The following is a 25,919-nucleotide window of genomic DNA, read 5'->3' as shown; positions in this document are numbered from 1 at the left end:
GATGAATTTTACACGTAGAAATTTCTGAATTTGTGTATGTTCTGCTGTGTATATTCTCAACAAAGACCACAAAATGAAAACTAATTAAAAAAAAAAAAAAGACCATGGCTTGGGTCAGGCACACCTTAGTCACTGAAGTGACATTTTTGCTTTTTAAAACTTTAAAGAGGTCTTTTGCAGCAGATTTGCCCAATGCAGTGCAATAATGCCACCACCCACCTGTCAGTTAGTTGTACTGTGCCTGCTTGCATGTCGCTGTGAGTTGGAAGCTATGCCCCTGGTATTTCACATACCAGCAGGACTGCCCACAGTGGACACATTTCAGTGAAGCTTCTAGACTAAGAAAGACTAGGAGGAAAGGCCTGGTGATCTACTTCTGAAAAACAGCCAATGAAAACCTTCTGTTTAACAAATCATTACCCAGCACCTATTATGTGCCACTTTGTTAGACATTAGGGGTGCAGTGATGAACTTTCAGCTGAAGAATGTGAAAGTAAGAGGAAGAACAGCAGGTTTTGAGAAAAGGCTAATGAATTCAGTGCTGGATAGGAGTTTCAGCAGGCAGCTGAGCACCTGCATCTGAAGCTCAGGAGAAGGCTCTGGGCTCTGAGTGTAAATTTGAAATCAGGAGCACAGAGATGGTGTAAATACGAGTGTACATGGGATCACTCAGGGGTAGTGTGTAGAGAAGGGAAGAGGATAGAGCCCCTGAGGAATGCTACACAATTATTAAGGAAAAAACAGCATGCAAAAGAGACTTCAGAGGCATGGTCAAAGACGAAGGAGGAGATGCTGAGAGTATCAAGTCACAGAAGCAAAGAGCGTTCTAAGGTGAAGGGAATATTCGTGATTAACACTACACCAAGATTAAGCTAAAAAAGACCACTGGATTTACCCAGAAGAAGGGCTTGGGTGACATTTGCAAGAGGAGTTTCAGTGAAGTGGTGGCAGAGGGCTAATCTCAGTGGGTTGATAAATGAGTTGCAAGAGACACCGAGAATATAGAAACCTTCTTGAGATTTAACTGTGGTGTGAGACATAAGGCTGAAGAAATGATTTATGCTTAAGATGAAAGAGACTTGAGCTTTTTAAACATCTGATGGAAGGAGCCAGTAAAGAGGGAGAAATGAGGCTGCAGGAGAGAAAGCGGGGAATTGAGAGAGGGTGGTCTTGGGGGAGGTGAGGGGACAAGGTCCCTGAGGAGAAGTGCAAACAGATTAGCCTTGGACGAAGAAGAGACAGCTCTTCCATGAAGCAGGAGGGAAGGAGGGAAGAATGGGCACAGGGTGTCCCATTGGTGACTGACAACTGATCACAGTAATACTGTGGTTTCTATTTCCATCATGGAGGAAGAAGGCAGATCCCCGCTCAGAATGAGGACACATGGCAGCATTGAAGGAGTGAATGATGAGACTTGACCAAAAGGTTACAATAAACTAAGTCAGGATTGTTTATTTCCCCTAGATTAATTCATGGGTTTGATGTCATTTCAATTAAAATTTTAAAAAAATGTTTGAAACTTGTCAAAACTCATTTAGGAAAAAACAAGCAGGCAACAATAAGTTGAAATTTGGGGAAAAATTAAATTATGGAAACCAGCTCTCAAGCTATTAAAACCTGTGGAAAAGTAAAAAAGACAAAAAACAAAAACGGAATTGATATGGTATTGATCCGTACTTTTCAGAATCTTTGGAGGTGGTTCTTTAATCTAGACTCTAAATACGCTTTCAAGTAGTTAGGAGCTATGTTGGCACAGTGGCTAAGTGCTCAGCTGCTACCTGAAAGGTCAGTGGTTCGAACCCACCAGGGGCTCCACATGGGAGAAAGATTTGGCATTCTGCTTCCTAAAGATTTACAGCTTTGGAAACCCTATGGGGCAGTTCTACTCTGTTCTATGTGGTTGCCGTGAATCAGAACTGATTTGACGGCAACGAGTTTCCAAGTAGTTCTGAAGCGACGATGTTTGAAAAGCAGGGAGGAAAGAAGGAAGAAAGGAAAAGACGAAGGGAGGAAGGACTGACTAAAGGCCTAAAAGATGAGACGCATCACTTAGAAAGGTGTTTTTTTTGAGAATAATGAACGTTAGTCATGAACTACGAACCTTGCTATTACGTTTGCTAAACTGTCTGTTAAAGATTACTTATTTTACATTAACTTGGTGTCTAAAGTCCAACTTTTTTGGTGGGGGGTGTGGGGAGCGGGGCAGAGGCTAGCCGGTAATCATCAAATCAAACCACCCTTGTGAACTTTTTCTGGTCAAAAGATTTCTGAATTAACTCCAATATGGAGGGGGAAAAAAATCATGATGTTGATTTACATTACAAGTAAAAGTTTATTCCTAAGTACACTTATAAATTTATGTGGGGGAGAAACTAACATATTTTAACATCTCTCAAAGCTGTCTTTTCTATTTGAATCATGTTATTATTTCTGGCATGGCCTAAGTAATTTGCAGACAGTTGGAGCTTTGTTCTGAAATGGTTAGAGCAGGTGGTAGTATTAGCAGAGCGGTACAGCAAGGGCATCTGCGTCAGCAAATGATGGGAAATGGCCTTGGAAACGTGCCTGGTCTGTTCCTTCCTCTCTCCATTCCAGAAGAGTAAGAGTCAGGAGTGGGAATGGAAACATGTAGTTTTCGAGGCAAACTTTCTCGGTTTTTTTTCCTTCAGAAATTAAACATCTCTAATTGAAGTTCTTAATTGAAGTTCTAATCTGTGGAAAAATAATATTTAAAAGATTCTGGAGATGATAAAGTAGAGAAAAAGACGATTTTCCCCCCTCTGCACTGGACTTTATTCAGAAATCTTTAAAATTGTATTTATAGATTGTCATACAATGCTAAAATTATATTTCCAAAATTCATGAATTGAATATTAGAAAAGGCTATTGGGAATGAGCAAAAAGGATTTATTCTGGCCTCTTTGTATTTTTAATTTTAGTTTTTTAAAATTGATAATTCTTTCACAGGATTCAAAATTCAAAAGGTACAGGAGACTATGCTATGACACGTCTCCCTGAACTACTTGTCCTCCAGGCTCCCAGGAAGCAACCAACATTACCAGTTTCTTGCATTTTGACATTACCAAATTCTTGTGTTTCCTTCCAAAGATATTCTATGTATCTACAAGCAAAGAATGCATTTTCCCCCTGCCTTGAACTTCGTGCCATACCATGGCTTCTTCTGCATTTTGCTTTTTCTGATTTGTGTATCTTGATAGTATTCCACCTCAGTGCGAAAGAGCTCCAGACACAGTATTCCACAGTAAGTCTTCTGTAATTTTGTTGGTCGATTTTTAATGGACATTTAGGTTATGTCCAGTATTATACTCTAACAAATAATGTTGCAATTTAACACCTTTCACACTCGTGTGAGTGTATTTCAAGGATACATCCCTAGAAGTGAAATTCTGTGTCAAACGTATCTATACTGTAACTGTGATGGCTACTGTCAATTACTCTTCATATTGCTAAGATAACATTCTTCACATTTCCAGACCTAGTCATAATGTGTTATCAAACTTTTTGCTTCTTGCCAATCTGATAAGAGAAAAACATTCTTTCAATGTACTTTTAATTTTTTTGTTTACGAGTGAGATTGCACTTGTTTCAGAGCCACTGTCTTTAGAATTTATCTGAGTTTTTGCTGTTATTGAGGATATGCACAACAGAACACACACCAATTCAACAGTTTCTACATGTACAGTTCAGTGACATTGATTACATTCTTCAAGTTGTGCAACCATTCTCACCCTCCTTTTCTGAGTTGTTCCTCCCCATTAACATAAACTCCCTGCCCCTAAGGTTCTTATCTAACCTTTGGAGTTGCTGTTCTCAGTTTGATTCCACATAGCCGGATCTTAAAAGAGCACAATGCTCAAGGCAGACATTCTCTCCTAGTTAAGCTAAGCTATTGTTTGGCGTTAATAAGACTTCAGGGGATATTTTTGGTTTAAGGTTTAAAGGTTATCTCAGAGCAATAGTTTTGGGGATTCATCCAGCAACAGAGGAAGAAGGAAAGTATAAGAAGAGGAGGAAGAAATGGAATGCGTGGCTAATTGCCTCCATGATCAACTGCCTCCTCTGCCGTGAGACCAGGAGAACTAGATGGTGCCCAGCTACCATTACCGAACATTTTGATCAGAGATTCTGCAGAAGAATCCTGATCAAAAGGGGGAAATGCAGAATAGAATTTCAAATTCTCATGGAATTCAGACTTTCAGGGGTATTTTTATTTCTAGGTCTTTGAATGGAATGTTTGTGTCCTTTGCTCATTTTTCTTTTGGATTGTTTGCCTTTCTCTTATTGATTTGTCAGTTTGATTCCACATAGCCAGATGTTAAAAGAGCACAATGCTCAAGGCGGACATTCTTTACTAGTTAAGCTATACTTAGCACATGATCTTTTCATGTATTAAGAAAATCAATCCTTTGTGGAAGAAGCCCTGGTGGCACAACAGTTAAACACTTGCCTGCTAACCAAAAGGTTGTGGTTTGAACCCAACGAGTAGCTCCACGGGAGAAAGACCTGGCGATCTCTTCTTGTAAAGATTATTGTTGTCGTTGCTGTGTGTTGTCCAGTTGATTTCGACTCACAGAGACCCTATAGGGCAGGGTAGAACAGCCCCATAAAGTTTCCTAGGCTGTAATCTTTAGGGAAGTAGATTGCCAAGTCTTTTCTTCCTTAGGGCTGCTGGTGGGATCATAAAGATTACCCCTAGAAAACAACATGGGAGCAGTTCTACTCTGTCATATGGGGTCACTATGAGTTGAAATCAACTTGATGGCACCTAACAACAACAATAATCCTTTGTGATACGAAGTGCAAATATATTTTCTCATTTTGTTGTCTGACCTTAGCACTTAAATCCTAACTGCAAGGAGAAATTAGTGAATTCAGAAGAACTTCTGTTATACTTCCATGCTCAACAACTCAATATAAATTGTAAAGTATGTCAGACCTAATCCTTTGTGTGTCTAGAGCACCGACTATGGGGCCGAAGGAAACTAATTCCCACCCCAGGTAGTTCACCTGGTCACTCCACCACGTCACTGCCACATGAAGGCTGTAGTCGCAGCAGACTTTGGGGTCAGCCCAGTCTCTCCAGGTCTCGAAGGCCTCAACAAGGGAGCCACCTTTCTGAGGAATGGCAAAATCAATGATCATCGTGGTGCCTCCTGCCAGAGCAGCCTGAAATCACAAGAGGGTTTCAACAAGTTAGTTGTCAATTTTCTCGTCAAGTCATTTATCACCTTGAACAATGTACATATGCAAGCACTTCGGCAAGCTTGATGGTCCAGGATACTGCACCAAGACAACTGCTGCCTGTTTAAAGGATCCAAAGGGACAGGCGTACACTTTCCATATAAAGGTTTGAAATATAAAACTGCTGCCAATGCTTCTACAAAAAGAATGACATGTCTCAGGAAATGAAAAAGCCTTTTACCCAAAGAAAACAGAGTGACGACTGTGAAGAAAAACCAAAGTGGACAAGATTCAAAAAATTTTCTTCTCAAGAAACAATATTCATTATTGTAAAGCTCCAGTTAACTAGGATTGTATCTTCAATGGCCCTGTGATCAGTGCAGAACCCTGGGAGATTTATATGATTCCTGCCTCTTCCTCACCCCCCACGACCAACTTAATCTCTCCTTCATTTACATGTTTCCTCTAATCCATCCCCACTGCTGGGGTCTTAGTTCAGGCTTTTCTCATCTTTCACCTTGACTATTCTAAGTCTTGACTGGTCTTTATGTGTCCAGTTCCCTGCCCTCCCCCCCATCCAAAGGCGTTCCTGGGTAGTGCGAACGGTTAAGCAATTGACTGTTAACTGAAAGGCTGGCAGTTCGAACCCACCCAGAAGCACCTCCGAAGAAAGGTCTGGTGATCTGCTTCTGTGAAATCACGGCCTTGAAAACCCTAGGCAGCAGTTGTACTGTGCACATCACGGAACTGACTCGATGACAACTAACAACAACAACGACCCTCCAATCCAAACGCCTCACTGCAACAAGAGGAACAGTTCCAAAGCACATAAGTAACCACTTGACTCCAAAGTTTAAATCTGAATGCTTCTCACTGCCTCCAGAATAAAATCTAATATTCTGGGGGAAAGGGAGACTTATTTCTTAGGGGACACTGAGCTTCTGCTCAAAAACAAAAAACTCAGTGCCATTGAATTCAATCTGACTCATAACGACCCTATAGGACAGAGCAGAACTGCCCCGGAGAGTTTCCAACGAGCGCCTGGCGGATTCAAACTGCCGACCCTTTGGTTAGCAGCCGTAGCACTTAACTACTACGCCATCAGTGTTTCCAAGCTTCTGTTAGGGTGATGGAAAAATCTGGAAAGGGATAGTGGTGACTGTTGAACAACAAGATGAATGTGATTAATGTCACTGAATTGTACATAAGAAATGTGTTGAAACAGCAAATGGTTTGTTACATATATTGTACATCTACCACACAGACACACAAAAACTCATCTTCTTCATATGGTCTACAAGGCCCTGCATGATCTCAACTCTTAATACCCCCCACGGCACATTGTATTACATTATGACTAATTTAAAAGCTAAGTTACTAAATCAAGTGTCTTAGACTAATTATTTAAGTTGATTCCATGTAAACTAAAATCACAAGGTGGTTAACGTGCCTTTAACTGCTGTATTCAAACGACGTAGGTGAAGGAAGCAAACGCAGGCAAAGAGCTGTAATTGCACAGGGATTAAGAGCATGAACCTTGGAGGCTCAGTTGTGAGTTCCAGGGTACAAAGCTTGGACCCAAAGCTTATTAGCTGTGGTACCCTGGGCTGTTCCTTAACATGCTTCCTCGTCTGTAAAGTGAGAAAAACAGCTGTACCTAAACCATAGGGTAGGTAGGAGGGTTAAACTGAGGCCATGTCTATACACTACTTAGAACAATGTTTGATTCACAGCAACTGCTTTACAAGCTCCAGCTGTTATTACCTACTAATATAACGAGTGTTATCATTGTTAGCTGACTTCAACTCATGGCGACCCCATGTGTGCAGAGTAGAATTGTGTTGCATAGGGTTTTCAAGGCTGCGACCTTTCGGAAGCAGACTGCCAAGACTGTCTTCTGAGGCACCTCCGGATGGGTTCGAACAGCCAACCCTTTGGTTAGTTGTCCCGCGCTTAATCGTTTGCACCACCTAGGGACTCCTGTAATGACAATACTAGAAAAAAAAATTCCTCAGGCTCGGAATTTTTACTTGAATACAAATTAATCTTCCCATCTTGTTCCTTCTTAAAATGTCTTTCCAATACTGCAGAGGCATACCTTGAGGATGAAAGGCATTTTTCCAATAGGAAGTACTGGTCATTAAAATGTGTTATACAAATGAATCAAAAAGGTCTCTGTGTATTGCCCCCAAGTTGTTTCATTTCTTCATAGCAAGCTGAGGCTGGTTGGTTCAAAAAAACCTGCCGGCACCAAATTCAAATTTTCTACCTATCAAAAAAAAAAAAAAAGAAAATCCATTGCCATCGGGTCAATACAGGACAGAGCAGAGCTGCCCCATAGGATTTCTTACACTGTAACCTTTACAGAAACAGACTATCACATCTTTCTTTCACTGAGCAGCTGGTGGGTTTGAACCACTGACCTTTCGGTTAGCAGTCAAGTGCTAAACCACTGTGCCACCAAAGCTCCTTGTACATATCCAGTTGATTTGAAAATAACCCAAATAAGCTAATTTTTAGCTACTTAGGGCCTGCCTGTTTTACATACCCTGCAAAACTGTGTCCAACATCTGCTAGCCCTAGATAAGCTAAAACCCTGTAGCTAGTAAGGAACCTACAGTGTTACTAAGGAGCCCTGGTAGTGCAAGGGTTAAGCACTCAGCTGTTAACTTGAAAGGCTGGTAGTTAGAACCCACTAGCTCACTAGCTGCTGGGAGAAAGACCTGGTGATCTGCTTCCAGAAAAATCACAGCCAAGAAAACCCCATGGGCAGTTCTACTCTGTCACGTGGGGTCACTATGAGTTAAAAATCAACTTGACGGCCCCCAACAACAAGGTGCTACTACTCCCTTTGCAGCTCTCTGACTCAGAGACTCCCCGCATTGCTGCAGGCAGGCATCACATAACGTGCAAGTAAGCTCCCTCCTCCCCTTCCCTGGGGCTTTCACGCTTTCTTCCCCTTCTGGTGGCTCCTAGCACCCTTGCCTCTGGAAGACCTTCTGCTGTGTGGGACCACCAATGTGTTGGCCCTAATAAAACCCTGTTGTGCAACACTACTAACTCCGGGTCATATCACTTTTCCTGATTGGTCTCAAATTCCTCAAAAACCAAAAAAAAAAAAAAAAAAAAATCAAACTCATTGCCACTGAGTTGATTCCAACTCATAGCAACCATTGAGGACAGAGTAGAACTGTCCGATGGGGTTTCCAAGACTAAATCTTTACCGAAGCAGACTGCCACATCTTTCTCCTGCACAGCGACTGGTAGGTTCAAACCGCCTACGTTTCGGTTTTAGCAGCCCAGCACTTAACCACTATACGACCAGGGCTCCGTTGAGTTCCTCAAACTCACTACAAAATGTTAAGAAGAATTTTTCTAGTGTCTATTGAATTACAATCTCCAGAGGAAGACTGATGACAAGGACCTTCCTCCAGAGTCGACAGAGAGAGAAAACCTTTCCCTGGAGCTGGCACCCTGAATTCAGACTTCTAGCCTACTAGGCTGTGAGAGAATAAGATGTTCTTTGTTAAAGCCATTCACTCACGGCATTTCTGTTATAGCAGCACTAGATGACTAAGACACCATGTAAGGGAATATTATTCAGCCATGAAAAGGAATGAAATACTGATACATGCTACAATGTGAATGAACCTTCAAAACATTAGGCTAAGTGAAAGATGCCAGTCACAAAAGACCACATCCCATTTATATGAAATACCCAGAATAGGCAAATACATAAAGATGGCAAGTAGATTACTGGTTGCCTAGGGCTGAAGGGCATAGGGTTGATGGGAGGTGCCAGCTAGAGTATGATGATGAAAATGTTCCAAATTTGATTGTGGTGATAGTTGCACAACTCTGTGATTACACTAAAATCCATTAAACTTTACCCTTAAAAAAAATTTTTTTTTTTTTAAAATGGGTAAATTTTGTTGTACATGATTTCTATCTCAATATAGCTGTTACTAAAAAAGTCAACCACATGCAAGCCATTACACGGAGCAAGGGGACTGACTGGGACACAAAAATAAATCAGACAAAGGTTCTGCCCACAAGGTGCTTACAGTCTAGAGATAGAGAAAAAAGACAGATGAACAATTAAAGTATAGAAAGCATACTTCTATAATAAAAGGTAGCATACCAAAAAACCAAACCCGTTTACATGGAGTCAATTCTGACTCATTGTGACCCTATAGGACAGAGAAGAACTGCCCCACAGGGTTTCCAAGGAGCAGCTGGTAGATTCGAACTGCTGACCTTTTGGTTAGCAGCCAATTTCCTAATCACTGTGCCACCAAATTGATAAAGAGAGGTAAAAATTGTTAAACACTCTAGAAAAAAAAAAAAAAAACCAAAAAACGAAGGAGTACAGAAAAAGGACTATTAAGAACTCAAAGGAGGGAAAGATGAATTCTGAGATCGGAGAAAGCCTGGATTTAAATTAGGATTAGGACATACACGTAGAAGTTGCTAGTGATTATAATAATATCTGTTAGTGAGCACTTGATAGGTGTTAGGAGCTACTCTGATGTCCCACATGTTTTAACTGTTTTAATTATCACAGCAGCTCTGTGGTAGGTGCTATTGTTAGCCCAACTTTATAGTTGAAGAAACCGAGAACAGAACCATTAAATAACTTGCGCAAAGTCACAGAGCCAGCAAATAAAAAAGGTAGGATTGGAACCAGGGTGATCAGGCACCAGACCCTGTGCTTCCAGGAAAAGGGACATGGGGGAAGCTCAGACGAGGCAGAGTGTGTGTGTGTGGAGGAAGGCGATGGGGAGTGTGAAGAAGAGTCAGCAGCCCCGCAGAAACTGGTAAGGGCAGGATTATGATGATTGGGGATGATATAAAACGATGGTTCCCAGAGGAGGAAGACAGGGCCAGGGTTGTCTCCAGGAGCGAAGAAAGTAAGAAGTGATTTGGGGTTTTGTCTTGACTGATTGAGAGGATGACACAGACAGGGCCAGGGTTGTCTGCAGGAGCGAAGAAAGTAAGAAATGAGTCAAGGTTTTGTCTTGAGTGATTGAGAGGATGACAAATGAGGGGGTAGTGCAGGAGAGCGGGTCTGACATTGAGATGGGTGCTCAGCGCATGTATCCCCTTTGTGGCACAGGTAGTTCCCCGACTTACCACAGGGTTCCATTCCGATGACTCCCTTGTAAGTCGGTTCTAACATAAGCCAAATCTCTCTTTTTTTTTGAGTTTTAATAATTATTGCCTTTTATTATCAGTATCTTTATAAATCTGACCTTTATTTGCCTTTGAATATCTGCAAATGATAACATCAGCAAATCACGCGGTGCAACATTGTATGCGGTGCACATTACTAACAATAAAATGTACCAAAAAAACAGACAGTCGTAAGTATGGTTTGTCGTAACTAGAATACGTCATAAGTTGAGGACTACCTGTATTTGCAGACAGGAAGAAATGCAGACTGGATGCTCAAGAGCAATCAAGGATAGGAGCAAGGTGTGGCAGTTACCTTGTAAAGGATGCCAGAGGGCTTCTGAGGTGGCTGAAGTGACTCAGGAGAGAGAAGCAAGACATGATAATGTGAACCACAATAACATGCCCCAGAAAATGCCAACACCTAGCAAGAAAATAATACTGAGCCAAGAAAAAATGTTTACAGTGGTTATTTCTGGCATGCTCACAGGTTGTTTTTAATATTCCTTTGGTTCAATTTATTTTTCCAGTTTGATAAGTTTTATATAACGAAAGCATAGCTTTTATAAAAATAAAAAAAAAGATTTTATATATTGGTGATATAAATACATGTACATATTGATTAAGTAGACAGGCTGGTAGCTGTCTTACTAAACTGAAGATGTGATTCTCAAAGGGGTACTTTTCTAAAAATACAGCAGATCAAGATTCCTGGAGCTATAATTTGAAGGCTCCCTAATAAGGATTTATCACAAATGTTTCACCCTCCTAAGTAACTAGGAGCAGGAAAGGGGGAGAAGAACACATGCTTATTTTATTTTTTCGAGTTCTGTTTCTCCTCCCCCCACCCCCAACCCTTGCCACCGCTCTCAAAAATAAATTTAGAGAAACTTATCGTGCTAGCTGCTGATGCAAAGATTGGAGGTTCAAGTCTCCCCAGAGGTGCCTTGGAAGAAAGGCCTCGTGATCTACTTCTGAAAAATTAACCACTAAAACCCCTACTAAGCACAGTTCTACTCTGACACAACAAGAGTCAGAGTGAACTCCATGGCAACTGGTTTACCGGATAGAGAATGGGAGAGGACAGCCTGGGTTAGCGTGGGCAAAATGGATGAAAAACAGAAACCCATCTTTTCCAAACCGCTGAGGCATAAGCCACTTGTCACAGGGGTACTGGCTGCTACTCTGCACCCTGGTGAACAGCTACCAGTCACCATCTGTGCCCCACTCTCTCTTTGGACAGCTTTCTTCCTCCTGCCTCTTCTGGACTCTCTGGTCACCCAGGGTCCGCTGGCTGCCTAAAGTTGTCTCAAGTCCCCAGACATTATTTCAAGCTCTGAGATGTGCCCTTCTTCCTTCCACGGGATCAAGGGAGCCCTACCCCAGAGCTGCAGACCTGTGATTTGGATTAGAATAGGACCCCCCAAGATGTGAGTAAGACCTGCTTCTCCTGGGAAGTATTTGCCTTTAGAAAGAGGAACTTGTTAAAGTGTCCCCAGTCCTAGATGAAGCTTATACACATCAGCTCATTAATCTTTGCTACAGCCTTGTTGGTTCAGTGGTAGAAGTCTCACCTTTCATGTGGAGACCCAGGTTCAATTTCGAGCCAACGTACCTCATGCAAGCCAATACCTATCTGTCGGTTGAGACTTGTGTGTTGCTCTGATGCTAAACAGGTTTCAGCAGAGCTTCCAGACAAAGACAGACTAGGAAGAAAGGCCTGGTGATCAGTTGTGCATGGGGGTCACCATTCAAAGGCAGCTAACAACAACAGTGTTGTGAGGAAGGATTTGTTTTTCTTATTTTACAGTTAAGGACACTGGGGTCAGAGATTAATAAATGACTTTCCAAGGTCACAGAGCCAGTAAATTCTATTGGTAACATGTAAGAGGATACAACTTTGAACAGTAGGTCTCATATTCGTCCTACTCTGGGCCTCAACTCCATGAAGGGGGTTATCTGATCCTCTATTACCACGATCTGATTTCCAGTCAGTTGTCATATAGCTCTTGGCTAATCAGTGAATAATTACTTTGAGAAATGCACAGGTTCTTAAAATGATCCAAGCATTTAGGAAACTAAAATCCATACAAAACAAGCAAACAGAAAAACCTCATAAAATTATGAATTCTAAATCCACAAATAAAATATGATTTTTATTATGCTCATATGATGTACACCATTGTGACAATCGCTATTGAAATTATGCAACCCTGAAAGAGAGTTGGAAATGTTCTACACCCTGCCTTGGTGAGTAGCGACTAGGGTCTTAAAAGCTTGCAAGCAGCCATCTAAGACACAACAATTGGTCTCTTTGCATCCAAAGCCAAGAAGAGTGAAGAAAACCAAAGACTCTAGGAAACAATTAGTCCAAAAAACTAATGGACCACTACCCTGAAGCTGAAAGAACTAGATGGTGCCCAGCTACCACTACTGATTGCTCTGACCGGGACCACAATATTAGGTCATGGGCCGAGTTGGAGAGAAATGTAGGACAAAATTCGACCTCATAAATAAGACCAGACTTACTGGTCTGATAGGGACTGGTTGAACTCCCAAGGCTATGGCTCTTAGACATCCTTCAATCTTGGAACTGAAATCACTCCAGGGCATCACATTATAATTTGAACAGCCAACCTTTTGGTTAGCAGCGGTAGCTCTTAACTACTGGGCCACCATGGCTCCATAAAAAAAAAAAAAACAAAACTTTGGGCCACCATGGCTCCATAGCTATACAATAATAGAGAGGACTATTTAAAATGAACATAACACCAGTGAGGAATGTACACCTTAGAACAATCAGCTATACATAATCTAAAGGGCAGCATTTGCCCAAAAGCAAAGTTCAGAAGGACAGTAGGGGCAGGAAAGGTGGGCAAATGGACACAGGGAACCCGGGGAAAAAGCACGGAGAGTGCTGACACATTCAGGGGTTTGCAGCCAATGTCACATGTATAAATTGAATGGGAAACTAATTTGGTCTGTAAACTTTCACCTAAACAACAATACAATGTTCAAAAACATAAAAAATAAATAAAACAGTTGAGTCTCTGGGTGGCACAAATGATTCATTGCTTGACTACTGACCTACTAACTGAAAGGTTGGTGGTTTAAACTCACCCAGAGGCACCTCAGAAGAAAGGCCTGGTGATCTGCTTCCAAAAGGTCAGAGCCTTGAAAACTCTATGGAGCAGTTCTACTCTGCCCACAGGGGGTCACCATGAATTGGAACTGGCAACTGGGTTTTTGTTCATTTGTTTTTGTTTTTAAAGAGAGTTACAAGGAAGGTTCTTATGCCAGTGCTTCTTTGTTTTCACAAATCTATTATTTATGGGATAGTGTCCTTTCTCCAGAAAACCAACTAGTCAGAACATCCCATCCCTAGCCTAGTTTAGACATTTCCAGTATTCATTTAATTGCTCTTAGCATTAGATGCTTTTAGATTCACTTCACAAATATTCACCAGGTATTACCTAACATTTGAAGAGTGGGGAGGGGTTAGGGGAAGAACTGGTACAGAGTGAAAATTTCTTTCATATTCCTATAAACTTAATTATTTCCTTTGTTTTTTAGTCCTGATTAACTTCTCTACACTTTTATTTGTCAGTTAGCCAAACAAAATGCATTTACCTTTCCTAATCTTGGCTCATAAATCAATTCCTTCAGCTCCTAATTATTTTGGCTGTTCTCCTTGAAAATCTTCCAATTTATCTAAAACATTCTTGGGGGTGGGGAGAGCATGTGCTATCTCAGGTGCAAATGTGATGAAAACAGAAATCAAGATAAACTAGCCAACAGGGAGCCAGAATCTTACATAACATATGATTTTATTTAAGAATGTATTAGGCTGTAAGTCATTATTGAAAGCATCTCAAGCACAGTGTCACCAAATTTTCATTTTTAAGCTGATCTTGGAACAAGTGACTTTGCTTCACTAAAATCCATCACAGGATCTGCTCAACCCAAGTAAAACAAAAAGAAACCCGATAGGGCCTTTGAGCTTTATGGGAAAAAACACCTGGCTGAATTTTCAACCTCCTCATCCTCACACAAACCAAAACCAAATCTGTTGCTGTTGAGTCAATTCTGGCTCAGTGACTCTATTGGACAGAGAAGAACAGCCCCATAGGGTTTCCAAGGAGCACCTGGTGGATTCGAGCTGCCAACCTTTTGGTTAGTAGCTATAGCTCTTAACCACTATGCCACCAGGGTTTCCTTATCATCATTAAGATGTACAAAAACCAAGCTTTGTGATCCCAATTTATGTTTCAACTCCAGAAACACATTCCACATTGTAAAGATGCTCTCCACATTGACCTCTCCACGCTCGTCTTCTTGCCCACCACTCCCCAATTCAAACTACTAATTGTGCCATCATCCATCCAACTGTGCAAACCAGAGACTTGAGTTACCTCCACTTCCTTGTATTCCCAAATTCAATTTATCAGCAAACCCCCTGGTTTGCTCGCCTGGCTACCTCCTATATAACCTACTTCCTGCATCTTCACCTTTACTGACCAGTCCCACCTTCATCTTCTCCCACCTAGTACAGTACAAACAAAAAAAAACAGGAGATGATGGCTCCAGAAGGTGACCAAAATAAAACACCTTCTGGTAGAAGAAAAGTTACTAGAACTACCTGATAAGGAATTCAAAACTCCAATATTCAGGGTCCTCCAACAGATGAAGGAAAATGCAGGAAAAACTAGGCAAAATCATGGGAAATACAGATAAAATCAGGGAAAACACAGACAAAGCAATGGAATATTTCAGGAAAATAATACAGGAACAGAATGTCAAAATAAACAACTAGAAATCATATAAAAACAGCAATTAGAAATCCAAAAGATAAAATCAAGATTTCAGAAATGGACAGTGCAATGAAAGGTTCTAGGAGCAAATTTGAGACAATGGAAAACGGGATCAGTGAAATTGAAGACAAATCCTTGGATAACACTTTGAGGAAAAATCAGAGAAAAGAATGAAGAAAAATGAAAAAACCCTGAGAATGATGTGGGATACAATCAAAAGTAAAAAATTATGTGTGATTGGAGTTCCAGAACAGGGGAAGAAAATGGAAAACACAGAGAGGATCGTTGAAGATTTTGTGACAGAAAGCTTCCCTAATATCATGAAAGACAAAAAGCTAACCATCCGAGAAGCTCAACGAACCCCATCTAGGATAGACCCCAAAAGAAAATTACCAAAACATATCATAATCACACTTGCTAAAACCAAAGACAAGGAAAGAATCCTGAGAGCAGCCTGAGAAAAACAGTCACATACAAAGGGAAACAATAAGACTAAGCTCTGATTGCTTGGCAGAAACCATGCAGGCAAAAAGGAAGTGGGATGACACATAAAATCTTGAAACAAAAAACTGCCAACCAAGAATAATATATCCTGCAAAACTCTCATTCAACTATGATGGCAAAATTAGGACATTTCCAGATAAACAGAAATTAAGGGAATGTGTAAAAACCAAACTAAACTTATAAGAATTATTAAAGGGAGCCCAATATCAGACAACAACCTGAATCTGGAACATAAGACAACATCAGCCAGGTACCAACCTAGATAATGAACTCTCAAGTATAAAACAAAGCTAAAAAACTTACAACAGGTAACCAGAGAGTTCAATCTGTAAATGACAACAACATCAGAGCAATAAAGGAGTGAATAAACAGTGTAGGTATAGAACTTTCAAATGGAGAGGAAGTCAAGGTGATATCAAGTAATAAAAGACTGATTTAAATTTACAAAGATAGGGATAAATTTCAAGGTAACCACAAAGAAAGTTAGCAAACCTACTCATCAAAATAAAGAAGAAAAACGTAAAGTCTGAGTATATACAAAATCTACAAAATGAAAGAAATGGAAAAAAATCCATAAACAAAGGAATTCAGCATGGAAGAGTAAGAGGAACAAAGAAAACATCAGCACCACACAAAAAAAAAGCACTACAAAATGACAGCAATAAACTCATACCTATCAATAATCACATTGAATGTAAATGGCTTAAATGCACCCATAAAGAGACAGAAAGTAACAGAATGGATTTTAAAAAAACAAGATCCACCAATATGCTGTCTAAGACACACCTCAGAAACAAAGACATAAATATATTAAAAATCAAAGGATGGAAAAAATGTATCAAGCAAACAGCAAACAAAAAAGAGCAGGGGTGGCAATACTAATCTCAGATAAAATAGAATTTAAAACAAAATCTACCATGAAAGAAAAGAAGGACATTATGTTAAGTCACTCCTGAGGTTCACCCTTCAGCCAAAGATTAGACAGGACCATAAAACAAAAAGAGACTAAATGGGCACACCAGCCCAGGGGCAAGGAGAAGTCAGGAGGGGACAGAAAAGCTCATCATGGGAAACCCAAGGTTGAGAAGGGAAGAGTGTTGACATGTCGTGGGGTTGGCAACTAATGTCACAAAACAATATGTGTATTAATTATTTAATGAGAAACTAATTTCCTCGGTAACCCTTCATCTAAAGTACAATTTAAAAAAATCACATTCTCCAACAACATTTAAGAACACGGGAAACATTTAACAAAAAAGGCTGACTGTAAACAGTATGCATGATTTGGTAAAAGAAAAAAATGTGTATATGCCAAAAACAGAAAACAGCTCCTGAAAATATAGGCCCCGAAATGTTAACAAAGTTAACAAAAGCTAACAAAGGTTATTTAAATATTTTTTAAAAATACTCTTCTATATTTTCCTTTTTTAAAGACATTTTTTAAAAAAAGGAGTGGCTTTAATGCTCCAGCATTTTGCTAAGGGTTGGATGATGAGTAGATGTTATTTTATAACTGTTAAAAATATATTTTTAATTATAGTTGTTTTTCTAATCAGCCCCTCATTTTACAGGTAAGGAAATGGTGACAATCCTGAAAGAGTATGTGACTTGCCCAAGGTGACACGGTCAACCATAGAGCTAGAATGACAACTGAAGCCCAGCCCATAGCTCCAGCAAGCAACTGAAAATGGAATTTGGTTTACAACCAAGTTCCCTGAAGCGGCTCTTCCCCAAGGTGAGGAAGCTCTATAAATACAACCATAAATATACACTCAATCACAAGTCTTGCATGGCCTTACTGTAAGTAATCACATTCATGGCATCTTACCAAAAAGTTCCAAAAGACAGCATAATTTCCTTTCTCAATAATTTTGAGGACTTTTTGTCGTTTACAAAAAAAAAAAAAAAAAGTGTGGCGTATTTTCCCAATTTTTTTTTTTTTTAAATTGTTCCCTCTGCCAGCTACTGATGCTGCTGGGCTTTTAATACAAGTCCACCCACTCCATATTATGTCTGAATGTTGTTGTTGTTAGGTGCTTCCCAGTCAGCTCCAACTTACAGTGACCCTATGCACAACAGAATGAAACACTGCCTGGTCCTGCGCCATCCTTACAATCATTGTTACGCTTGAGCCCATTGTTGCAGCCACTGTGTCAATCCACCTCATTGAGGGTCTTCCCCTTTTCCGCTGACCCTATACTATGCCAAGCATGATGTCCTTCTCCAGGGACTGATCCCTCCTGACAACATGTCCAAAGTATGTAAGATGCAGTCTCGCCATCCTTGCCTCTAAGGAGCATTCTGGTTGTACTTCTTCCAAGACAGATTTATTCTTTCTTCTGGCAGTCCATGGTATATTCAATATCCTTTGCCAACACCACAGTTCAAAGGCGTCAATTCTTCTTTGATCTTATTTATTCATTGTCCAGCTTTCACATGCATATGATGCAATTGAAGATACCATGGCTTGGGTCAGGCACACCTTAGTCTTCAAGGTGACATCTTTGCTCTTCAACACTTTAAAGAGGTCCTTTGCAGCAGATTTACCTAATGCAATGCGTCTTTTTGATTCTTGACTGCTGTTTCCATGGCTGTTGATTGTGGATCCAAGTAAAACAAAATCCTTGACAACTTCAATCTTTTCTCCATTTATCATGATGTTGCTCACTGGTCCAGTTGTGAGGCTTTTTGTTTTCTTTATGTTGAGGTGCAATCCATACTGAAGGCTGTGGTCTTTGATCTTCATTAATAAGTACTTCAAGTCCTCTTCACTTTCAGCAAGCAAGGTTGTGTCATCTGCATAACACAGGTTGTTAACGAGTCTTCTACCAGTCCTGATGCCCTGTTCTTCATATAGTCCAGCTTCTCGGATTATTTGCTCAGCATACAGGTTGAATAGGTATAGTCAAAGAATACAACCCTGGCGCACACCTTTCCTGACTTTAAACCAATCAGTATCCCCTTGTTCTGCCTGAACAACTGCCTCTTGATCTAGGTACAGGTTCCTCATGAGCACAATTAAGTGTTCTGGAATTCCCATTCTTCACAGTGTTATCCATAATTTGTTATGAGCCACACAGTCGAATGCCTTTGCATAGTCAATAAAGCACAGGTAAACATCCTTCTGGTATTCTCTGCTTTCAGCCAGGATCCATCTGACATCAGCAATGATATCCCCAGTTCCATGTCCTCTTCTGAAACCAGCCTGAATTTCTGGCAGTTCCCTGTCAATATACTGCTGCAGCCGTTTTTGAATGATCTTCAGCAAGATTTTGCTTGTGTGTGATACTAATGATAATGTTCTATAATTTCCACATTTGGTTGGATTGCCTTTCTTGGGAATAGGCATAAATATGGATCTCTTCCAGTCAGCTGGCCAGGAAGCTGTCTTCCATATTTCTTGGCATAGACGAGCGAGCACCTCCAGCACTGCATCTGTTTGTTGAAACATCTCAATTGATATTCCATCAATTCCTGGAGCCTTATTTTTTGCCAAGCTCTTTTTCTGAGCAGCTTGGACTTCTTCCTTCAGTACCATCGGATCCTGATCATATGCCACCTCTTGAAATGGTTGAACATTGACTAATTCTTTTTGATAAAATGACTGTGTATTCCTTCCATCTTCTTTTGATGCTTCCTGCGTCATTTAATATTTTCCCCATAGAAGCCTTCGCTATTGCAACTCGAAGCTTGAATTTTTTCTTCAGTTCTTTCAGCTTGAGAAAACACCGAGCGAGTTCTTCCCCTTTGGTTTTCCACTTCCAGCTCTTTGCACATGTCATTATAATACTTTACTTTGTCTTCTTGAGCCGCCCTGTGAAATCTTCTGTTCAGTTCTTTTACTTTATCTATTCTTCCTTTTGCTTTAGCTGCTTGATGTTCGAGAGCAAGTTTCAGAGTCTCCTCTGACATCCATCTTGGTCTTTTCTTTCTTTCCTGTCTTTTCAATGACCTCTTGCTTTCTTCATGTATGATGTCCTTGATGTCATTCCACAACTTGTCCGGTCTTCGGTCACCAGTGTTCAATGCATGAAATGTATTCTTCAGATGGTCTCTAAATTCAGGTGGGATATACTCAAGGTCATATTTTGGCTCTCGTGGACTTGCTCTGATTTCCTTCAGTTTCAGCTTGAACTTGCATATGAGCAATTGATGGTTTGTTCCACAGTCGGCCCCTGGCCTTGTTCTGACTGATGATATTGAGCTTTTCCATTGTCTCTTTCCACAGATGTAGTCAATTTGATTTCTGTGTGTTCCATCTGGCAAGGTCCATGTGTATAGTCGCCGTTTACGTTGGTGAAAGAAGGTATTTGCAATGAAGAAGTTGTTGGTCTTGCAAAATTCTATCATTTGATCCCCAGCATTGTTTCTATCACCAAGGCCATATTTTCCAACTACCGATCCTTTTTCGTTTCCAACTTTCGCATTAAAATCACCAGTAATTATCAATGCATCTTGATTGCATGTTTGGTCAATTTCAGACTGCAGCAGCTGATAAAAATCTTCTATTTCTTCATTTTGGCCCTAGTGGTTGGTGTGTATATTTGAATAATAGTCATATTACCTGGTCTTCCTTGTAGGCATATGGATATTATCCTATCACTGACAGCGTTGTACTTCAGGATAGATCTTGAAATGTTCTTTTTGATGGTGAATGCAACACCATTCCTCTTCAAGTTGTCATTCCCAGCATAGTAGACTATCTGATTCAAAATGGCCAATACCAGCCGATTTCAGTTCACTAATGCCTAGGATATCAATGTTTATGCATTCCATTTCATTTTTGACGATTTCTAATTTTCCTAGATTCATACTTCGTACATTCCAGGTTCTGATTATTAATGGATGTCTGCAGCTGTTTCTTCTCATTTCAAGTCATGCCACATCAGCAAATGAAGGTCCCGAAAACTTTACTCCATCCACGTCATTAAGGTCGACTCTACTTTGAGGAGGCAGCTCTTCCCCAGTCATCTTTTGAGTGCCTTCCAACCTGGGGGGCTCATCTTCCAGCACTATATCAGACAATGCTCTGCTGCTATTCATAAGGTTTTCACTGGCTAATGCTTTTCAGAAGTAGACTGCCAGGTCCTTCTTCCTGAATGTCTGACTATAACTATATGTATTTGAAAACTGGCCAGGCTCTTGTAATTCACTCTCTTTTATCATAGGAAGTAGTAAAGGCAAAGTCATAATTCCTTCAAGTTTATCTAATTTGCAAAATTCATTGAAATAAAAAATCCTATTGTCCTTCCTCATGGATATTGAGTTATTGGAAGCCTACTGTACACCTAGTATAGATCAACAGGATGAAACAGGATTTCTTTAAAGCAGAACGTTATTGCCATTAGTTACATCAGAGAGAAAAGCTTTTACCTGTAATTAAGTAAATCAATTATAGGCTTTAAACCAACCTCTGACATGAATTAGATTTACAAAATATGTACCCTTTGGATGACCTACATTTCATTGATCACAATCTAGTGATCAGTAAATAGAATACCACAAACAGTATCCCCTTTATTTGCCAGATATTATAAATGATCAGCCTGGTGAATGCAGAAAGCCCACAGCTATTGTTCTAACCTTTCGCGGTCCATCTCCTGAAAGCGTGATGTAGCATTTCTACTTTGTGGCTTCCGTACTTTAGGTATCCATTTCCATGCCCTTAGAGCTGATGTGGCTATAAATGCCCATACGAACGTTTCACAAACCTAATCTTTCTGATGCCTGTTTACTTTGATAACCTTAACTGCCTCCAGTTTGGGGATGGTGAAAGGTCACTGCATTTCTCAAGGACGCTGCTCTTCTATTTTTCGAGAAACGCCATCTCACATTAACGTGCGTCTTAAACAACTTTCTCATCCGTCACTGGCCACCCTGACAAACCTAAACACTAGATGTTTTTTCAATCATTACTTCAGAAAGGGATAGAACCTAGAAGGTAAGAGCTCTAGCAATGGTGGCAGAAGGTTCTGAGTTTGAAGAGTAACTCTGCCACCTCCTAGCTGCACAAACTTAAATGTCAATTTCCTCAACTGTGAAAAGTAGATGATGGTACCTGGGACTGTGGGAAGATAATGCACAGTTCAGCGCAGTGCCTGCTACATAGCAAATGCCTGATAAAATAAATACTGTTGCTGTTAGTTGCTGTTGAGTTAATTTAGACTCATGGACAGCCCGTGTGCAAGGAGTAGAACTGCTCCATAGGGTTTTCAAGACTGTGACCATGTGGAAACAGATCACTTAGGCCTATCTTGCAAGGCACCTCTGCAGGGGTTCGAATAGCCAACCTTTCAGCTAGTAGTCAAGCGCTCACCCATTTGCACTACCCAGGGACCAAAAATAAATGTTACTTGTCATTATTAATAATAAGTAAAATAAATGTTACTTATTGTCTTAGTCATTATCTAGTGCTGCTATAACAGAAATACCACAAGTGGGTGGCTTTAACAAATGGAAATTTATTTCCTCACAGTTAGTGGAGGCTAGAAGTCTGAATTCAGGGTGCCCACTCTAGGGGAAGTTTCTCTGTCAGCTCTGGAGGAAGGTCCTTGTTCCCTGGCAATCTTCATGTGGCTTGGCATCTATCTTCCTCCATCTCTGCCTGTTCTTCTATGCCTAATCTGCTCTTTTATACTTCAAAGGAGATTGACTTAAAACACACCCTACACTAATACTGCCTGTCATAACAAAGAAAACCCACTTCTGAATGGGATTATAACCACAGGCATAGGGGTTAGGATTTATAACACGTATTTTTGGGAAGGACACAACTCAATCCATAACACTTATCATTATTAATAAGAAGGCATTTTTCACGATTAATATATAATACAACTAGCATTTGCAAAAGGCTTCTTAGCTCCAGGCCCCACTCACATTGTCTTGAAAATTACTGTGAAGACTCTAGGGAAGGGGCAAAATAACGCCATAATGTCCTCCCTCCAGAACTTAGGCCAATACTTAAATGTTCATATTTATCTATATTTATACATCTGAGTCTATTTTATGGCACCTCATTTGTTTCTGGGGGTGGGGCGGTTATCCCCTGGGATCTGACCAACCAAGTTTGAAGTTGATTTTTTGAACTCAGCTCCTTTGTGGGTACTGTTTAGTATTCAGCATGAATTTGGTATTTGCTAAGTCTTTGACTTTGGCATCTCTGACCATAACATTGTCTGCTTTAAATCTTAAAATCATGAAGAACAGGCTGTTTTTATTTAATGTTTTGACAGCTTTTAAGCACAATAACAGCTGGAGAATCAGATGGTAGATACATCCTTTCAGATATTGACAACAGACTACAACATGCTATAAGGACCTGACTTCTCAATATAGAGGTATAAATCTCTTCACTCTCTGAATTCCAGAATGCTCAAGGAAGAGAGAAAGAAGCATCTCCCAGGGCCCTGGGGCATGTCCCACCCACAGCTTTCCATCCTCCTGCTCTTCCAGCTCCATCCAGAACCCTGAGGGGAGTGAGAGAAATGAAAGCTACTGCGCAGCTGCAAGAGAGCAAATGATGCTAGTGAGCCAGGCAACTGAAGGTTAGAAATCCCAGGTCCACACCTGGCACATGGGGGTGTCAGTGGAATGCCCTGCCATCATCAAAGCACTTCGTTAACGAGTCTGTGATAACAGAAAGTGCTTGTACTATAACCGAAAACAGGTTACAAAATTATATATATATATATACACCCACACACTCATACACATATGCCTAGTATGATCTCAACTGTGCACAATAAAGCATATTCAAAATATAAATACAACACACCAATCATTGCTTGTCATTGACTGAGAGGTCATGGATAATATTTTCCTTCTTTTGTTTTTCTAGTATTTTTTCCAATTTTCTATAATAATCATGTTATCAAACATTTTAATTAATATTTAAAATATAAAAATACATTAGTTAAAATTTAGTATATTCCATTTTTTAGCAAAGGGAAAAATGAATATTCAAAACAAAGTTTGCCAAATTTCAAATAGATAATGGCCTATGCTACGACGGACTTTGATCATTGACCTGGGTGGCGTAAAGGTCGATAATTAGTAACTAAGAAGAAGCCTTCCAAATACTGATGTCAGCAGCCTTACCAAGACCCTTCTCTCTGGGTCAAATCTGCTTGCTTTTCTTTTTTCCTGTAAACATGCTGGTCAGTCATAAAGGACTGGGGACCAGGGGGTGGTGGGGAGTGTAAAGAGAGTAAAACTGTTAGAAACCAGGATAGTAGATGAAGTAACTATTGCCAAAGCTGCTTTCAAAGACTGCAGAGGCTATACATGAACTCATAGTCTCACAGGTTCCGTACATCAAGGCCTGACCCTTGGGCAAACCTCCGAGACACCCCTGAGCCAAGAGCCTTGACTTCAGTAACATCAACACACCTTTGCCCATTTCTCTCAATGCAGCACAAAATGCAAGACTCAAGGAGCATGTGGCTTTGGCTTTGGCCACGGTGCTGAGAGCGGTGTTTTAATTTTGTGATTTTCCTGTGAAGCTGTCCTGTCTATCTCCTGATACTGTTTTTAGGAGCTTTGGAGGAACGTTTTTGGGTGGGAGGAACGTTAAAGCTTCCTTTCATTGACCACAATTTCTAGGCCTTTGTGCCAAGGGAAAGAGGTCCTGGTGGAGCCATGGTTAAGGGCTGGGCGCTAACCGAAAGCTTGGAGTTGGAACCCACCAGGCTCCCCTGAGGACAAAGATGTGGTAGTCTGCTTCTGTAAAGATTTACAGCCTTGGAAACCCTATGGGGCAGTTCTACTCTGTCCTACAGGGTGGGTTTGGGTTTTTGGAAGCATCTCCCTCATCTGGGGACTCAGCGATCCTCCCACACCATCAAAGTTCCTATCTGAAGTCCCTGGAGGAAGATGTAGGAGGAGAGATGTGCCGAGGCGACCCTGGTGTGGCCGTGAAGGCTAAGATTTTAGGTACTGAGTGAGAGGTCATTTCTGGAACACTTTGCCTTCTAAACCCCAGTCAGGCCTGGAGGTGTGGGGGCAAAGGTTAGGGCCGTTTTGGGCTTTCCAGACCACCCAGTGGGGCCCTGGTGGTGCAGTGGTTAAGTGCTGGGTGGATGGATTTTTCATTTGATTCTGTCTGGGAGCGGAAGATGGGGGAGAAATGGCTGGGAGTACAGACCTAAGAAAAAAGACTCCATAGATCTCATGGAAGAATTGTGAAATTGCCGGGTTTCTCAGAACACCAGAGAAAATGGGAGATTCTTGAGGTACACAGCAGAGAGATGAGAGTAAGGGTGTGGGTTGCCTTAAACTTGTCAAATTCCCTAATCAGTGTAGAGGACATCTAGCTTAGCCAAGACCGGGCTGAAGTCACCAAAGAGGGGCGCCTGGAAGAAGGGGCCTCGGCAAGGAGAATCTAAATCCCAGCTCTACAACCGCTTGGGACTCTACGGCTCGCTTCTGCCCATGCATTCTTCTCGCGCTGCCGAGGTGGCCTTACTCGTGACGCCTTGGGCAGCTAGAGATCACCGGGGGTGGAGCGCGCGGCGCGGGTGGGTACCTTGGTGCCCTGGTGGAAGTCGTCGATGGACCGCGAGCCCATGAAGGGGAACTGCATGTGCGTGTGCGTGTCGATGCCGCCGGGCAGGACCAGCCTGCCGCGGGCGTCGAGGACCCGCAGCCCTGCGGGCGCATCCCCGGGCGGCAACAGGTCTGGGCCGAGCGCCCGCACCACGCCATCCTCCATCAGCACGTCGGCCACCTGCGAGAAGTCGTCGTTGACCACGCGACCCCCGCGGATCAGAAGCCGCGACGGCGCCGCCATGGCGAGGGGCGCGCGGGGTCCTTCCCGACTGCGCGCTGCAGCGGGAGCTGGCCTGAGCCAGCCGGGCCGCACTCCTTAAGTGTCCTTGGGGAATCCCCAATTCCGCGCTGCACTGCAAACGTCACGCACGACCCGAGTCGGGAGCACAGGCCGGGGTTTATGAACCTGCGGCTGTTGGGGTTCCACCCCTGGGTGGGCTGGGCTGGGGCCGAAAGGCCGGGCCGAACAGGACATCTGCGCAGTCAGTTCTTCCAGACAAGCTCGGGCCCCAGAGTTTCCTTTGCTCTGAGTCTAGGTGTTAGGTACCCAGGACCCTAAGTCACTGGAAGGAAAAGATCTTGGAGTTTTAAGTGAGGGACATGTGTTTTCCATCATGAGAAAAGACGCTTGGGGGGAAAGAAATCCACTTTATCCCTTCTGTTGGTGAGTGTGTACCAAAA

General features: G+C 41.5%; 1 protein-coding gene across 1 annotated transcript in view; it reads right to left on the bottom strand.

The window, feature by feature from the left end:
- The window catches only part of DPYS (dihydropyrimidinase), a 107,275-nt gene extending 81,796 nt beyond the window's left edge, over positions 1-25,479 (bottom strand). The window contains exons 1-2 of the mRNA XM_049853930.1: positions 25,216-25,479; positions 5,029-5,187 (exon numbers count right to left, since the gene is read on the bottom strand). Of these exons, the coding sequence (XP_049709887.1) occupies positions 5,029-5,187; positions 25,216-25,479 (423 nt within the window). The remainder of the gene's footprint in view (positions 1-5,028; positions 5,188-25,215) is intronic.
- Positions 25,480-25,919: the final 440 nt, after the last annotated feature.

This window comes from Elephas maximus, chromosome 15 (genome assembly GCF_024166365.1).
Source record: "Elephas maximus indicus isolate mEleMax1 chromosome 15, mEleMax1 primary haplotype, whole genome shotgun sequence".
In the NCBI taxonomy this organism is placed as follows: Eukaryota; Metazoa; Chordata; class Mammalia; order Proboscidea; family Elephantidae; genus Elephas; species Elephas maximus.
Note: the sequence above shows the minus strand (reverse complement) of the source record. Positions and strands in the feature narration are given on the sequence as shown.